This window comes from Bos mutus, chromosome 5 (assembly GCF_027580195.1).
Source record: "Bos mutus isolate GX-2022 chromosome 5, NWIPB_WYAK_1.1, whole genome shotgun sequence".
Taxonomy (NCBI): Eukaryota; Metazoa; Chordata; class Mammalia; order Artiodactyla; family Bovidae; genus Bos; species Bos mutus.
Window position 1 is genome coordinate 97541984 of NC_091621.1, and position 18984 is coordinate 97560967.

General features: G+C 36.8%; 1 protein-coding gene across 5 annotated transcripts in view; it reads left to right on the plus strand.

Annotated features, from left to right (window-relative positions):
• FGD4 (FYVE, RhoGEF and PH domain containing 4) overlaps positions 1 to 18984 on the plus strand; it is a 234582-nt gene that overhangs the window by 203416 nt on the left and 12182 nt on the right. For all 5 annotated transcript variants that reach the window (XM_070371331.1, XM_070371333.1, XM_005897001.3 and 2 more), the window contains exons 9-15: positions 1070 to 1128; positions 1456 to 1602; positions 10864 to 11036; positions 14615 to 14645; positions 14996 to 15088; positions 15389 to 15514; positions 18700 to 18840. In XM_070371331.1, coding sequence (XP_070227432.1) covers positions 1070 to 1128; positions 1456 to 1602; positions 10864 to 11036; positions 14615 to 14645; positions 14996 to 15088; positions 15389 to 15514; positions 18700 to 18840 — 770 coding nt within the window. The remainder of the gene's footprint in view (positions 1 to 1069; positions 1129 to 1455; positions 1603 to 10863; positions 11037 to 14614; positions 14646 to 14995; positions 15089 to 15388; positions 15515 to 18699; positions 18841 to 18984) is intronic.

The window sequence follows — 18984 nt, forward strand, 5'->3', positions numbered from 1 at the left end:
ATTCTAAGGAAACACAAAAATACTTTTAGAAACCTAAAAGCAGAAGGAAAAGCAGCAAAAGTGCATTTTGTTCAGCAGTAGAACAAAGAAGACAGAAAAGTCGGTTCAGAATGATGAGGTTGTTGTGATACCAGAATTAACCCAACCAGTATTCATAAGATAGAAAAGAAAGGAGAGCAGGACATGATGGAGGATTGAGAACATTCCCTCAGGTTAACCCAGCAGGAAGCCTCAGCTTCCACCTTCGACCTCTCTTCACCAGTAGTCCTGAAGCTCCTACCTTGCCCATATCAAAGCTCCTGCCTTCCCCATTCCCATCTCTCACTACCACCTGCCCTAGCAACAAAACCTTCCATCGACATTGGCATCAGAAAATTCTCTTTCACCTAGATTAGAACTGTGAGTGTGTTTTCCCAGAGAAAACTGATTATGTTTGTTGGTTAATTTACTTGTACTGCTACTGCTGCTAAGTAACTTCAGTTGTGTCCGACTCTGTGCAACCGCATAGACGGCAGCCCACCAGGCTCTGCCGTCCCTGGGATTCTCCAGGCAAGAACACTGGAGTGGGTTGCCATTTCCTTCTCCTACTGCTGAAATGTTGTAGAACTTTTGAGTCAGAAGACTTAGGTTCAAATGTAGCCCTTTAGTATCATAATCTATGACCCTACCCAAGGAACATCACTCTTTACTTCTTTCATCTGCCAAATGAAGCTAATGTATTTGCCATTCAGGGTTGCATAAAAATGAATTGACATAATATATATGAACACCCCTGACAAAGTGCCTTATAACAAGCTATTGTCATGATGTTTGCTATTTTGAAGATTCCTGAATTAAATGTACCTGTGAGCCTAGTCACTATATATGACTTTTTATGAGTAAATACTTCCCAAATTCCAAATTATCTGCTTACAAATGAACTTTGGAAGTATCCAACTTGTAAATGGAAATTGCCCCTGCTTTTATTGTGTGTCTTTGGTCTCAGATTCCTTATTATGCTATATATTATTCAGCTATCTAGTAATATAGAAAGGACAAAATATATTTACTTTTCTTTTCTCCTGTTTAGAATCACTTGAAATTATATCTACAGCAGCAAGCCATTCTAATAGTGCAATAAGAAAAATGGTAAGTAGTTTTCAGAGGAAATGGAAATCTTTTAGTTAGATAATTGTTAATAATATAGTCTAATATTATCTACAGTTTTGGCCCAAAATGAATTGACACAAGTGAACAAAAAATATTGTTTATAAAATGTTTAGAACTATCTGTGATTATACTCTTCCCTCTTCTCCCAGGTTTTAATTTGCTCTTAACTGATCTTTATACTTAAGTTTATGCTTAGTTCCCAATCCTTTGTGAATTGTGTGTATTTTAGCTATGGTCATTAATTAAAGGCATTAAGGTGAAACCTCCTTATATTTGAATTTGCTGTGTTTTGTTCTAATTTCCTAGGAAAACCTAAAGAAACTCTTAGAGATTTATGAAATGTTGGGAGAAGAAGAAGACATTGTAAATCCTTCAAATGAATTAATAAAAGATGGACAGATCCTCAAACTAGCTGCTCGGAACACATCAGCACAGGAACGCTACCTTTTCTTAGTGAGTTCTGTAGTATGAGGAAGTCACATAAGAATACCTCATAACACTGTTATATGTATCTTGGAAAAGTAGGGTGCTTGCTTGCTCACCCAAGCAATTATTTCTAATCTGATCTAGTCAATACTGTCTGGATTCCACCTCAGGGAATGTCTGTAGTAACTGAAACTTGTTCTTTGAAGGACACAAATCTGTTTTTGAAGTATTCTTCTGTAATTTTTCTGTATACTTATCATGTGTAATTTATTTCAGTAACACATAGTGAAGATAAATTTAACCTTTCCTTGAAGATCATAGGCATCAGTGTGTACGTGGGGATCACTATTTTAATTATTTTGGTTTAAAGAAATATATAGACAAAGTTATAAAACTTGTGCTTCAAATGTCTGTGTAAAAGTACATGAATTTGCTACATAGTTCTTTTTCACTGTAGTCACTCCCTGTCCCTCTCTTAACTTCCTGGAAATGACAGTTAGTCTAGAACTTCCTGGAGAAGGAATGGCAAACCACTTCAGTAATCCTGCCTTGAGAACCCCATGAACAGTATGAAAAGGCAAAAAGATATGACACTGAAAGATGAACTCCTCAGGTCAGTAAGTGCCCAACATGCTACTGGAGAAGAGTGGATAAATAACTCCAGAAAGAATGAAGAGATGGAGCCAAAGCAAAAACAACACCCAGCTGTGGATGTGACTGGTGATGGAAGTAAAGTGTGATGTTGTAAAGCTCAATATTGCATAGGATCCTGGAATGTTAGGTCCATGAATCAAGGTAAATTGGAAGTGGTCAAGCAGGACACGGCAGGACATTTTAGGAATCAGAGAACTAAAATGTACCAGAATATGTGAATTTAGTTCAGAAGACCATTATATCTGTTACAGGGAGCACCAGTCCCTTAGAAGAAATGTAGAAATGTAGAAGAAAGTAGTCCTCATAGTCAACCAAAGAGTCCGAAATGCAGTACTTGGATACAATCTCAAAAATGGCAGAATGATTTTTGTTCATTTCCAAGGCAAACCATTCAGTATCACAGTAATCCAAGTCTATGTCTCAACCACTAATGCCGAAGAATTTGAAGTTGAATGGTTCTATGAAGACCTACAAGACCTTCTAGAACTAGTACCAAAAAAGATGTCCTTTTCATCATAGGGGACTGGAATGCAAAAGCAGGTAGTTAAGAGATACCCGGAATAACAGGCAAGTTTGGCCTTGGAGTACAAAATGAAGTAGGGCAAAGGCTAACAGTTTTGTCAAGAGAACACACTGGTCATACAAAACACCCTCTTCCAACAACACAAGAGAAGACTCATGGACATCACTAGATGGCGAACACCGAAATCAGATTGATTATATTCTTTGTAGCCGAAGATGGAGAAGCTTTATACAGTCAGCAAATACGAGACCAGGAGTTGACTGTGGCTCAGATCATGAAATCCTTATTGCAGAATTCAGACTTAAACTGAAGAAAGTAGGGAAAGCCACTAGACCATTTAGGTACGAACTAAATCAAATCCCTTATGATTATACAGTGGAAGTGAGAAATAGATTCAAGGAATTAGATGTGATAGAGTGCCTGAAGAATGATGGACAGAGGTTCATAACACTGTATAGGAGGCAGTGATTAAAACCATCACCAAGAAGAAGAAATGCAAAAAAGCAGAATGTTTGTCTGAGAAGGCCTTACAAATAGCTGAGAAAAGAAAAGAAGCTAAAGGCAAAGGAGAAAATGAAAGATATACCCATTTGAATGCAGAATTTCAAGGACTAGCAAGGAGAGATTAAAAAAAGCCTTCCTAAGTGATCAATGCAAAGAAATAAAGGAAAACAGTAGAATGGGAAAGACTAGAGGTCTCTTCAAGAATATTAGAAATAACGGGAACATTTCATGCAAAGTGAAAGTGAAAATCACTCTGTTGTGTCCGACTCTTTGCAGCCCCACGGACTATACAGTCTATGGAATTCTCCAGGCCAGAATACTGGAGTGGGTAGCCTATCCCTTCTCCAGCAGATCTTCCCCACCCAGGAATCGAACTGGAGTCACCTGCATTGCAGGTGGATTCTTTACCAATTGAGCTATTAGGAAAGCATCTTCATGCAGAGATGGGCACAATAAAAGACAAATGGTATGGACCTAACAGAAACAGAAGATATTTGGAAGAGGTGGTAACAATACACAGAAGAATTATAGAAAAAAGTTCTTAGTGACCCAGATAACCATGATTGTGTGATCACTCACCTAGAGCCAGACATCTTGGAGTGTGAAGTGTGGAGTGTGGAGAGTGTGAGGTCAAGTGGGCCTTAGAAAGCATCACTATGAACAAAGCTAGTGGAGGTGATAGTCTTGGGCTGGATGAAGCACAAGCTGGAATTCACATTGCTAGGAGAAATATCAGTCATCTCAGATATGCAGATGACACCACGCTTATGGCAGAAAGCAAAGAGGAATTAAAGAATCTCTTGATGAAAGTGAGAGAGTGAAAAAGCTGGCTTAAAACTCAACATTCAAAAAACGAAGATCATGGCATCCGGTCCCATCACTTCATGGCAAAAAAGTGAGGAAACAGTGGAAACAGTGACAGACTGTTTTCTTGGGCTCCAAAATCTCTGCAGATGGTGATTGCAGCTATGAAATTAAAAGATGCTTGCCCCTTGGAAGAAAAGCTGTGACCAACCTAGACAGCATATTAAAAAACTGAGACGTTACTTTGCCAACAAAGGTCCATCTAGTCAAAGCTATGGTTTTTCCAGTGGTCATGTATGGATGTGAGAGTTGGACCATAAGAAAGCTGAGCGCCGAAGAATTGATGCTTTTGAACTATGGTGTTGGAGAAGACTCCTGAGAGTCCCTTGGACTGCAAGGAGATCAAACCAGTCACTTCTACAGGAAATTATTCCTAAATATCATTGGAAGGACTGTGCTAAAGCTGAAGCTCCAATACTTTGGCCACCTGATGGAAAGAACTGACTCATTGGAAATACCCTGATGCTGGGAAAGATTGAAGGCAAGAGGAGAAGGAGACAACAGAGGATGAGATGGTTGGATGGCATCACCGACTCGCTGGACATGGGTTTGGGTGGACTCTGGATGTTGGTGATGGACAGGGAGGCCTCGATGCTGCAGTTCATGGGGTCGCAAAGAGTCGGACATGACTGAGCGAATGAACTGAACTGAGCTAGGACTTACTGAAAATAAGAGCTCTTCTTGGGGCATCCAGGCCTTTATATTTTAGTGTCTATTAATTCCAGTTCCTTTCTATATCTAATGATACAATAATAAGCATAACAGCTAACAATGTTTAATAATAAGCTAACCTTGAATCATTGAATAATAGCTCAGTAAATTTTAGCTATTTCTATGATTGTTATCATAGGCAAAGAAACAGAGTTACATTGATAAAGAGGCTTCCCTGTGACTGTCACATGACACATTCTCAGGATGTTAGTCACGTCTGACTTTTCTGCTGCGTGGCAGTCATATCACCAGCCTTAGGATGAGTTGTTGGGGACTAGAGGATTCTGTTGTCTGATTGCAGCTTCCCTTGAAAGACAAATTTATAGGAACTAACTGTCATCAGAGGGTGTTCATGATATCTCTCATTTTTTAAAAAGAACATTTGGTCACCAGGTGATAGAACATTTCTAGTTCAAGTTTATAAAACTCAAGAAAATTGAAAACGTGTCCACACAAAATTTGTACATGAATGTTCTTAGCAAAATTATTTATTATATCCCCAAAGTGGAAACAACCTAAATGTTTATCAATTGATGAATAGATAAACAATTTGGTATACCTATTCACTGGAATATTATATGGCAGTAAAATGGAATAAAATACTAATATATGCTACGTGGATAAACTTTGAAACATCGTTTAAGTGAAAGAAGCCACTCAAAAAGGCCACACTGTATGATATGATTTCATTTATATGAAATGTCTAGAATATTACTTACTACTTATAGAAAGTAAGTAGTGGTAGCCTTGGGCTGGTGGGGAGAGGAAATAGGCATAGGATTTCTGTTTAGAGTCATAAAGTGTTATGAAATTAGTAGTGATGGTTGCATAACTTACAACTATATAAAACCATGAATTATACTTTTTAAAAGGGTTTTTTGAATTATATCTCATAACATAATTTTTATAGTTTCCAAATTACCTATAAAAAAATCTTTGTTTGGGATCAAAAGAAGAACTTCACCTTTCAGAGGTTTTATAGAGACCTAAATGTAAATCAGGGACTTGTAATATTTTATTAGGGTTCAGAGAGCTATTTACTTAGAAATATAGTTTTTGTTACTCAGATATGGTGAAGTCAACACATCAGGAGATGATTGCCATTGAAAAGATAGTTATAGTCACAGATCCTAAAAGGCAGGGGGATGCCACACCAAGGGCTTCATGAAAAAGCACCAGGGTTGGTCAGAAGGCAGAGGGAGCAAGCAGAACATGTGGGCAAGAACTTTTAGTTTGGTTTCTGCAAGAAGGAGTAGGCAAGGCAGGGAAAACATGCTTAGAATTTACTGGTTTAAATCACTTCATTAGGCTGTGGGGCACAGGGACCATTGCCTGGTACCTAGCCTTAGGGTTCTTGGAGAAGGGGAATACTGGCCCAAAGTATAAGAACTCAGTAGAGAAGGTGGTTGGGTGTGGGCTCTGGGTCTGTTAATTTAAAGTTATGCTTGCACATGAGTCACTCACTGTCTCAGAGTTGAGTAGTCCTGAGAGGGGGCATCACTTCATGGCAAATAGATGGGGAAACAGTGGAAACAGTGGCTGACTTTATTTTTTTCGGGCTCCAAAATCACTGCAGATGGTGATTGCAGCCATGAAATTAAGACACTTACTCCTTGGAAGGAAAGTTATGACCAACCTAGACAGCATATTAAAAAGCAGAGACATTACTTTGTCAATAAAGGTCCATCTAGTCAAGGCTATGGTTTTTCCAGTAGTCATGTACGGATGTGAGAGTTGGATTATAAAGAAAGCTGAGCGCAAAAGAATTGATGCCTTTGAACTGTGGTGTTGGAGAAGACTCTTGAGAGTCCCTTGGACTGCAAGGAGATCCAACCAGTCCATCCTAAAGGCTATCAGTACTGGGTATTTACTGGAAGGAGTGATGTTGAAGCTGCAACTCCAATATTTTGGCCACCTGATGCGAAGAGCTGACTCATCTGAAAAGACCCTGATGCTGGGAAAGATTGAGGGCAGGAAGAGAAGGGGACGACAGAGGATGAGATGGTTGGATGGCGTCACCAACTCAATGGACATGGGTTTGGGTAGATTCTGGGAGTTGGTGATGGACAGGGAGGCCTGGTGTGCTGCGATTCATGGGGTCGCAAAGAGTCAGACACGACTGAACGACTGAACTGACTGAGAGCAGGCCCCTGTCAGCAGGGCCCTGAAATGTCAGAGCATCAGAAATCCACATTAAAAAGACACGCTTAATATCTTTTCTGGGCAAAATGCCTGGTAGTCAGTGTCTTCCGTTTGTCTTTACTCTACCTTTAGGTTCTTAGGTAAATTTCCTTCCCCCTCTTCAACATTAGTGTTACAGTTTCTGTAGTTAAACTTTACGCTCTGTGTCTACCAGTGGTCTTGGTTTAATTTTCACATTTGAGAATTATTGTGGAAATAGTTTTGTATTGAATACCTTAATACAGAGCCAGTATAAGAAGCTGTTTGGAGAACAGATGGCAAAGAGCCTTAAGGGATTGCAGTAGTGACTTTGAGGAAAGTACCTGAAAGTACCTATCTTGTTCCAGTTATTATAAGTTATCAAACATACCATTCTCCTTCCGGGAGAATGAAGTCCTACAGTAGAAATTTTAGGAAAGCCTTATCCATCTTTTTGAAGACCATCTTAGAAGCATTTCCTGTGATGGTCATTCTTTCAGTCCTCCCCCTCTAGTACTGCACTTGTCATAGAATCTCTCTTCTCTGCAGCTCACATTTATTCCCATGGAGTACCTTACTTTTATATGCAGAAACTTCAGAAGTACCTTTTTATTTTCCTTTCTCTCTAGAAGTAAAATGAGGGCTAGTTTTCTATTTCTTACTCTGAAGATATTACATTTGTAAATCTGAAAAGCCAAATTTATATTTAAAATTTGATTTCAGTTTTCAAATGATCATCATGTGTTTGCATTGTTTTCTTGCCTCCACATTATGCTTTTCATGTTAATGTAGGGCACTCTGTTGAGTAAGTAAATAATCACATCTGACATCTGAAAGTTTAGAAAAACCATTAAATTCTCCCATAGAATAAGAGATTTTATTCTTGGCTCTTTGGAGTTCTAGTCCTTATTTCCTTGTAGCTTTTAACCAAGTTATTATATATATATACACATACACACACACACACACACACATACATATACGTATATATGTACATATATATTTTTTTTCTCTTGACTAATTTAAAACTTTAATATAGACCAGGCACTGGAAATTTTCTCCAATATTATATTTTTACCTTCTAAAGCAAACTTTAATGAACTGTCATGAGTGGGACATAAAATTGAATTGTTTCAGTCAGATAATATACTTTAAGGGAATTGAAAGAATCAAGGAACACTGGAGATCAAGTAGGTGAAACCCCCCTACTCTTTTAATAAAGTTGAGATTTCTTCTAGGTTTTGGCACAGTCTAGCTCTTCTAGAGCTTGCCAGCCAGAGAATGCTTTATCAGTAACTACTTCCGAGCTATGGGCATGGAATAAAAAGAATCTCTTTTACTGAAAGGGAAAGTCAGTCTACTTGGTCCTACAGTTGTTATAACTTCCTCTTTTAGTCCTAGCAAAAATTCAGAGAAGGTGATGTTGGCTTTTGCCATAGGAGCAAGATTCACAGAGGAAACAGGACTATCTATTTAATTCCTCTATGTATATGACATGGACTTCTTTGTAAGCATTATCACCTGCACCTCTGAGTAGAAGAAGAAGGGTATTTATTAGGTATATTGTAACCTGAGTTTATATAACGTTAATATATAATATTGACAATTTAGAATGTGAAGTCCCACTTAGGAAGAATAGGGGAAATGTAATCCTGAAAGCATGAAAGGGAAAGAGAAGCACATCATTATAAGACAGTCTGTCATCTTTTGTGAGCATAACTACCAAAAGCAAATGCTTAGAACTTCCATATTCATGGGCTTGTGTTTCTATAAGATGATAAGACTTTGTCGAACTTTATCCATCACATTTGAGTATGTGTATCTGATAACTCAGAAATTTCATTCCTTAACATTACATTTGTCACTCAGTTTGCAGAAAAATTTGATTGCTGTTGCTGTCTTGAAAGTGTGAGTTCTCTCCATTTTGGTGGCTGCTTTGTAGCCCTGCCACACTGTTCAGATGTAGCAAAACCCCCTCCTGAGAAGGCCTTGATAGAAGAGAAAAAGAAATAGTAACATGAACAGTTAGCAAGCGAGATGTTGCCTTAATCAAGCTACAATGATGATAATAATCTTTAAGAGTAGTTTCAGATCTCCAGATTCTGTGTACTACAAGGAGGCTGTGATTGCCATACTTAGAATATAGTGGGCAATTAATGATAAAGATGGATTCTATTCCCTTCTAGAAATGTGAATTTGAAGTGTTGTAGTTAGGTATATCTGATAAAAATGTATTTGGTTACCTTTTATTTCTGCATTATCCAGTGTGGAAATGAAATTTATGACACTGGTCATAGGAAGTTAAAAATAATGTATGAGGAACAACTGGTTAAAAAATTTGCTTTCAGAATGAGTACACTGGACATTGTCACATAAACATGTTGAAATGTTTTAAATATCCATTAACATTTCTTTGATGTTTGGAGCTAAACAGAAGACCTGGCAGAACAGGACATTATTCCTCATTTAATCTTCTCAGCAACTTGTGACTTTTACAGATAATGATCCTGATGAATGAGAGGTTACATAAGAGGTTAAGTTCTCAGTAGCTTTTGTCTTATACAAATATATTTAATCTTAGAAACAGTGTTAGAAACAATAAATATGAAGTAGGAAGAAAATTATGGACCTTCTTTAGTAATCTGCCTGCAAGTTAATCTAGATACTTAGACTTTCATCCTTTTGCATAATTTAATATATTTAAAAGTTAATTAAATGCCCTCCCCAAATCATTACTTGGTAGTGATGAGCCGGGGCTGTTCATTGTTGACTAGAAATGAGGCAGTAATTTAATTCAGTTTCAAAATAAATTCTTCATTTTAAATAAAAACTTTTTACTAAAATAGATGACTTTTCTGTTAATTCATACATGATGAATTCTTATTGGAGATGGGTGACAATATAAAACAGTGACTGTTTTTTCCAGATTATTTACTGTTCTAACCCATGCTCTAATAAATTTAAATGAATAATGTACCTACTTTAAAAAAATTTTATTTATTTTTTAATTGAGGGATAATTGCTTCACAGACTTTCATTGTTTTCTGCCAAACCTCAACATGAATCAGCCATAGGTATACATATATCCCCTCCCTTTTGAACCTCCTTCCCATCTCCCTCCCCACCCCACCCATCTAGTTTGATTTAGAGCCCCGTTTGAGTTTTCTGAGCCATATAGCAAATTCGTGTTGGCGGTCTGTTTTACATATGGCAATGTAAGTTTCCATGTTACTCTTTCTGTACATCTCACCCTCTCCCCTCTCACGTCCATAAGTCTATTCTCTATGTCTGTTTCTCCATTGCTGCCCTGTAAATAAATTCTTCAGTATCATTTTTCTAGATTCCGTATATATGCGTTAGAATAATGATATTTATCTTTCTCTTTCTGACTTACTTCACTCTGTATGATAAACTTAACATTAAGCACATTGGTAAAAATAATTGCTAAATATTGCTCTTTTCCTTTAACAGATATTATATAGACTTGTTGCCTGAGATACAACAATTAGAAATTTTATTATCTAAGGGCTTCAACTTATATGGTTGAGAACTTCAGTTTCTGGTTTATAGGAGATCCTTAATAAATTGTTACTGAACCTAATTTCTTTAACTGATTTTCTTACTAGTATAAAATGATTTATTTACTTAAATATTAGCAAAATATTTATGAACCAACAAAAGAAAATACATGCTACATATTTTATAATATAATCATTTTGATATAGACTTAAAAGCTCTATAGTAGGGAAATAATTTTTTCACAAAGAAAGCATGATATTCCCTGGAATTTTTGTCTTTGGCTACTTTCATGTTGATCACTTTCCTCTGCCTTGTTTTCCTGTTTTTTTAATGTGTATTCCTCTTTCTTGCAGTTCAACAACATGTTGTTGTACTGTGTGCCAAAATTCAGCTTGGTGGGCTCTAAGTTCACTGTTCGAACCAGGGTAGGCATCGATGGAATGAAAATTATAGAGACTCACAATGAGGAATATCCACACACTTTCCAGATATCTGGGAAAGAGAGAACACTGGAACTGCAAGCCAGGTAAGAGAACCATTCCTCTCTCACAACTTTCGAAAAGCATCAGGTTAAACAATAATCCTGAGGCCTTTTCCCAAGCTTGGTTGAACATAAATGGAAAGATGTAAGCTCTTGAAAGTCAGAAATTGTCTTCCTTTTTGATTCCTGGTATCTAGGATAGTGATTTTTCAGACAGTAAACATTCAATAAATTAATATGGCTGTTGAAATTTACAAGGTGCAAAGAATGAAGTTGTTGCATTCAAGCCAAAGTTTCAAGTCTTGGAGGAAAAATTTCTGTCCTAACCATTTTCCCCTCCATCTTTCCTTTTGGTTCACAAATGTTTATTGATGTTTATTATTTCATGATAAACGTCGAAGCTTTAGCAATCTGTCCTTCAGAGACTCTGCATCCTTAGGACTTAATGGCACTTTGGTCTAGAGAATGACTGGAGGAGGCATTTTGGAAAAGATAATTCTCCTAAAAAAAAAAAAAAAAGATAATTCTCCTGCCACAATTGAGGATACATAAAGGGGGCCATTTAGGGTGCTAGTAGCCTCTTGCAACCAGGAATTCTGGAAGGGGTGGCTCTTCTCATATGCTTTATTGAGTAGGAGAAAAGAGCTAGAGGTCTAGCATCCATCCCTCTAGCATAACCATGTTTAGAAAGAAAAAAAAAACACCTGATAACCACCTGTAGTAGATCACAGCCACCTCATGTGTGAACCTCTAGAAAACAGAATGCTGTCAGATTTTAAAATATCTGCTTTAAGAAGCTATCATCCTTTTATCCTATAAAGACCAAGCATGGTGAAAATTGAGATTGGCCAGAAGTTCTGTACAGATCAAAAGGTTAACTACTAATCCCAGCTCTAATAGTTCTGATACCTTAGAGCCTGTGGAGAATCAGAGAGCCCTTGTGTTCCTTTCTGTGTGGTTCTGGCTGCTCACGTGAACTCATCCAGGATATTTGTACTTATTAGTAAGGTGCCTGCCAGGCTACAGTCCATAGGGTCGCAAAGAGTCAGATACAGCTGAGGCGACTTAGCATACACAACTCTGTACGAGCTTAAACTTCATATTTTCAAAAGAGAATAAATTATTTTAGTATGAATTTGTGCCCAGGGAGCAAGGGAATGGTGAATACAGATATGGAACATGTGGCAGACTAGGAAAGTTTAAAGAAATACCTCACCAGTTCTTTGATTTTCCACAGAAAATATTTAATGAACCTGCTTTGCTTAGGGAGCTTCCAGGAAGGTTCTCTGAGGATTAGGAGGTGGAATTTCAAGCATGAGTAAAAGTGGTGAAGGACTTGGCCTTAAATGTTACAGTTTTCCTACTTTATCATGGTGAGATTTGGACCCCAGCTGTCAAACCTAAGAGAACAATGTATGTTGCTGTGGGTGGAAGCTCCTGACCGAAGTCCTTATTCAGTGGTTGACTTACGAAGTGGCCCTGGTGACAAGGAAGACTCATCAATATTTCAGATCATCATGAAAGTCTTCATTACTGATGAATGAAGGTGTTGCTGGCTCTGAATGTGAGCATAGTTCCAAATCTGCAAACCTAAGAGATGTGTCTGAACAGCAGATAAGAGATTGTCAAGGTTTCTTGACTTTTCTGAGTAGGGAGGAACTCCAGCCCCTCCATTACCAGGTTGGGCTATTTTTCCCTTCAGGATGGGGCTGATCCATGAAATTTTTTTAAGTACAGGCAGTTTATCATTTTGCAGAGTTGCAACATGTATTATAGGATACATTACAATTAGTATTGAAAACACATTCATTTTTCTTTAAATTTCTTATTCCCCTAATCTCATTTGGAGAAGGCAATGTCAACCCACTTGCCTGGAAAATCCCATGGACGGAGGACTGTTAGGCTGCAGTCCATGGGGTTGCGAAGAGTCGGACATGACTGAGCAACTTTGCTTTCACTTTTCACTTTCCTGCATTGGAGAAGGAAATGGCAACCCACTCCAGTGTTCTTGCCTGGAGAATCCCAGGGACGGTGGAGCCTGGTGGGCTGCCGTCTATGGGGTCGCACAGAGTCGGACACGACTGAAGCGACTTAGCAGCAGCAGCCTAATCTCATTGCATTAGTTGTATTTATCATTATTTGGTGACTTGAAGATCTGAATGAAATGTGATTATTTATCTTCTGGTCCATAATGACTCTCTCAAGGGTACAGAGGCACATTGAAATTCTCAGAAAGTCAGAGGGATTAAATGGAACCTCAATTTGGGTATATATTTGATGGTATTTAAAGAGAATTCACTTCTGAAGCAAATACAGGGAAAAATGTACTGCTTTTCTTATTAAATAAGTCAGCCTCAAGACTGACCTCTTATACTCTGCTTCCCCTTCCACATTCAAAAGAATATAAGCTTTTGAATCAAAATTATTTTATATAGTTTTAATCAATGGTTTTCTATTGCCAAATGGTTATAAAAATAGAGTAATGAATCAACAAAGGAGTAAAAAAAATCTGTCATGATTGAGAAAGTAAAACAAAAAACATTGAAGACTTGTCAAGTTACTTTTCGTTTAAAAGGCTAAAAGCAGCTAGCAGATGACTATGCTTCCAGAGGAACAGAGTTGATTTTGTGGGAGTGGGCATAGCATTCAGAGAAATCTTTTTTGAGGGGTAAGATTGAAGCCCCTGCCCCCACCAAGGTTCTTGGTTCAAGGATGCCTATGTGAAAAATAAGCAGACTCTTCAGCATTTGGCAGGCACAGATTCCAGCAGCATTCCTGGCATATCATGATACTCAGTAATAAATTTGTGAGAAAGATGGATGGTGTTACAGGAGCAAGCCTCCTGCAGACTCACATATGTGATACCTGCGGGACTGAGGCCTGTGACATTCAGTCTGAGACTGGGCCTCAAACTTAGCCCTAGCCTACAAAATACACACAAACAAATAGAGCCCATTCTTTACAATCCCTCAATTTGGAGATAAAGTCTACTAAGTGGGAAATTATTTTCCCACCAGAAAATTATTAAATACTGAGGTTCATTAATCTGTAAAATCTCCTTCCCATAGGTATTTAAATCTTTGTTGTGTTTTATCTGTAATGAATTAGGCGTGGTGTTGCCTGAAGCCTCCTAGCAAAATAAAATTAAATTGCCTATTAAAGGAAATGTTAAATAGCTCCCCAGGCTTTACAAAGACAATTTATGTTCTCAAGGATAATTAGACTCTTTCCTAAGATGGGTTGTGACTAGTAGCCTTTCAAACCCTCATGTGTTTTCATAAAAGTGAATTGGAAGACTAAGCCTGTATATATCTAGTATAATGCTAGATCTACAGATACCTAATATATACAACTAGTGGATGGTTGTTAAACCAATAGAAGCCCAACTTAACTCTCTCTGCCAAAAATTGTATGTACCAAAATAAATGGATAGTCTAAAACTGTGTTTATAAATTCATATGTTCAGTTGCCTGAGATTCTGTTTTAGTTTTATTATAACTCCTTGGACATCCCCAAATTTTTCATAAAATTGGAATAACATAAAAACATAGTTTTATGCACCAGATATAACTCATTAATGTTCTCTTTTTTTCACTTTAATTTTTTGTTGTTATATGTTTTAGTTCTGAGCAAGACAAAGAAGAATGGATCAAGGTAAACCTGATTTCTGTTTTCATTTTTGTTTTGTGGTAACCTCTGTATGTCTGCTCCAGTATTCTTGCCTGAGAATCCCATAGACAGAGGAGCCTGGCAGGCTATAGTCCATCGGGTCATAGGAAGAATCAGACACGATTTAGCAACTAAACAACAACAACTGTATGCGTGCCTAGATGTGCATATATTGTTGTATTATGCACATATTGTAGTCATCAGAATAAGTTAGTCATCACCTTTAATTTTTAAAGTGATTTATATCTTAGGTATTTGTTTAATAAAGTATTTATTTGGTTAATTAATTTGCGTGTGATACTTTAATATGTGTTTGAATTTTGTATATATTTTAGGCACTTCAAGAGACTATTGATGCTTTCCATCAGAGGCATGAAACTTTCAGAAATGCAATTGCTAAGGATAATGAGATTCACTCAGAGGTTTCTGTAAGTTGAATTAAATTCTTTAAGTTCTTTTCTTTCTGCAGTTGCACAATATCTATCTAGTCATTTTGTTATCCATTTTTTTTCCCTTTACGACACCAAAACTGGCTGTTTGGACAGAATCTCATTTCTTAGATGAATACAATAGAGTGCCTTTTCATGCTGCTTAAACTTCTTTGAACCTTTGTTTTCTTTTGCATTCTGAGTTTCAGGACATGGTAAGAACAATGTTGTTAAAATAAATGAATGGATGGATGGAAATGACAGTTTTTGCCATTAAAATTGAATCTCTTTCCTTTTTAGACTGCTGAGCTAGGGAAAAGAGCTCCAAAATGGATCCGAGATAATGAAGTTACAATGTGTATGAAATGCAAGGAGTCTTTTAATGCCCTGACAAGAAGAAGGCATCATTGTCGAGCATGTGGACATGTACGTGAGATTTCTTGGTTATTAAGGTTGCTAATTGGTATATAAGTGTTATAAAATCATTATCTTGGAAAATAAAAAGAAATCATGCAATAAATCACTTAGTTGATAAACTTATTTTGGTGATAACTTTATGCAAAAGATTGTGTTGGGTCCAGGGGGAAGACTGGTAAGCAAAATGATAGCCAGTTTCACAGAGCTCACATTTTAATGGGGAAAATAGATCCATCAAGTAAACAGACAAGAATTTCAATTGACTATAAATGCAATAAGAAATCAAGAAGCTAAAATGGAGAATAATGGTAATGAAACAAGATTTGGAAGCAATTTTACTTAGAAAAATGAAGACCTATCTGAGGGGTTGATATTTAAGCTGATGCCTAAAATATGAGCTAACCATAAAAAAGAAAGGCAGGAAGTACATTAAGGCAGTAAGAGTTGTATATCAAAAGCCCTCTGGTAGGAAAGAACTTGATCTAGTCTTGAGACTATCAAAAGGTCATGCAGCTGGAGCATAATGAGTGATTTAAGAAATAGATAAATAAGAACCAAAGGAGTAAAGAGCTTTGAGAAAATAAGAGATGAAACCTATAGCTTAAGTAGAAGTTCAGGCTTTTTGATAGGGAGAAGGCAGCTTCTCTCCATTATAACAGAAGATGAAGGGAAAGGTGAGTGCTAATGTAGATGTGGTTTTGTTTTTTGGGTTTTTTTTAAATGCACTTTGATTTATTATTTATTGTTTGTGGGTGTGTTTTTGGTTTTCTGGTGAGAAATGAGGGAATTTAGGTCTGATACTACTACATTTTAATTGAAATATGAGAAAGAGTCATCATTCAAAAGTAAAAGGGAAAGGAAGAAGGGGGCAGGAGATTTGAAAAAGAGAGTTGTCTTTGGGCAAGGAAAATAGCCTACCAAAGATACTGTGATGGCCTGCTGGCTACCTTTTAGAGGTTTATGGTTATAAATTTAAAAGGACACACTAGCCCATTTAATACAGTGATGTTTCTCTAACACAATTCAGCAACGCAAATCAGAAAAGGCAGCTGACAGGTTTGCAGCAATTGAATTGTTGCATATGGGAAGAGTGAGAAGAAACAAAGCATGAACTGAAGCTGGAGAGAAGTAGTAGCAGGTTTTGGAGGGCCTTGTAAACCAAGTGGAAGATTAATACTTTCTTCTAAAAAGCAACACAAAGACAGAAGGGTAGGCATGGTAGAGTCATGATTGCATGTATTATTAGTATGCTTTTGTGCAACAGTTTTTATTGATAGTACTCATAGCTTATTCTCAATTACTCTGCGGATTTATTCTTCCTTTTTTTCCAAGTTTTGACTCAATGAGACAGATTTATAATCAAAACCAAATTGTTAGTGAATATCTACCCCCAACCACCCCACGAGGGTAAGACTTTTTACTTTATCACTGAGTTTACTTGAAATGATATCAGATATTGACAAACTGTTTTTAATAAAAAAACATGTGTGAATATTCTATGGCATAATTTGAAAATAAATATTAATTGATATGAATTTGCAGATACAGACATGTCTAATTTTAAATCCTAGAGTAATTTCATTGTAATCATAAGAAAACAATGGATAATTTTTATCATGAATTTTACATGCTGTGAATCTAACCCAAAAGTTTTGCTAATATTTATATTTCTCAAATATAGTTTTTCTACTATAAATGGAAAATTGCTTCTAGAAGCAAGGAGATAATTTTTTTAAACCACAAGGTTTTTTTTTTTTTTTTAACAATTACCTTATAATAATTTGAAAGAAATACCATTCACTAAGAAGTAACATGCATTTGCATTGTAGTCATTCATTCTATAAATATCCTTGGTATTCTATAAATGTCATTGGCATTCCATAAATATTTATTATATAAATAGGGATCAAAATATACAAGGATGATTCCTCATAGAGCTTAGAGCCTAGTGAGGTTGACAGACATTAATCAAATAATCACACAAGTATATGATTAGAAATTGTGATCAGTACATGAAAAAAGTACGTGAAACTTTAGTAACACAGTGGTGAGATGGTCTATATTCTGGAAGTTGGAGGAGTCTTCCTTGAGGAAGTGAAATTTGAGTAAAATATCTGAAGAATGAGCAAGAATTAACTCACTGAAGCATAGATGAGAGAGAGAAAGAAGCATAGCACTTTAGAAACTATAAGAAGTCAGTGTCACTGAAGACAGAATAAAAGGGATAGATCATGCAAGACTTTATAGGCCATGGTTAAAAATTTGCTCGTTATCCAAGAGCAAAGGGAAGATTTTAAAGGAATTTAAATAGAAGAGAAACATAGCAGATTAGCATTTTAAAGGAAGTGAGTATCTCATTCCATTTGGAAAATAGCTTGAAGGGGCTCTTAGAGCAGCACCTGGACTCTAGTAAGTATGCTACAAGGACCAGTCATGAGGTCCAGGGACACTGATAGCTTGGACTCAGGTGATTGCAAGGAAGATATGACAGACTGAAAAAGTGTCTGGGAGGGAAATCTATGGGGTGAGGTAAAGAGAGGGGTCAGGATGACTCCTAGGTTTCTGACTTGCCATGACTGGTTAGAAGGCTGTGTTATTTAGAACAATAGAGAGTACTGTTGGGAGGGCTAAGTGTAATAAGGAGAAAGCTGAGGGCAAGGAAGACTATGAATTCCTTTGGGAAGGATATTGATTAAATAACCAGAAGTATGCTTCCCAGGTACTTCGGTAGTAAAGAATCCACCTGCCAACGTAGGAGACGCAGGAGAGGCAGGTTTGATCCTTGGGTCAGGAAGATCCTCTGGAGGAGGAAATGGCAACCCACTCCGGTATTCTTGCCTGGAAAATCCCATGGCCACAGGAGCCTGGCAGGCTGTAGTCCATAGGGTGCAGAGAGTCAGACCTGACTGAGTATACATGCATGCACATGAAGTATGAAAATCTGTACCAAGCCTTGGAAGATTTCCTACCTTTAGAGGCCAGAAAGAGAAGGATGAGCAAGCAGAGCCCATCACAAATAACATTCTAATACCATGACAAATATTCCAAATGTTCATGGGAATATTACTAGTCTAGTAAAAAATTTGCCTTTTGCATTTAGCTTTTTCTCATTTATTATTACCCATAACTGATTACTGTTTAAATCTTATTTTATAAATATGGTTATTCACTATGTTATTTTTTCTTAATTTAAGGTGGTTTGTTGGAAGTGTTCTGATTATAAAGCTCAACTTGAGTATGATGGTGGTAAATTAAGCAAAGTCTGTAAAGACTGTTATCAAATAATAAGTGGATTCACAGACAGTGAAGAAAAGAAAAGGAAAGGAATTTTAGAGGTATGAAATATTAAATACTGGATATCTTTCAGATTTTTTTCTTTTATTTTTTAATTTTTATACTATAAATAGAATTTCCTTTTAACTCTGAAAAATACAAGTAATATATTTTGTTATTTCTCTTAGTATAACAATTTGGACCAT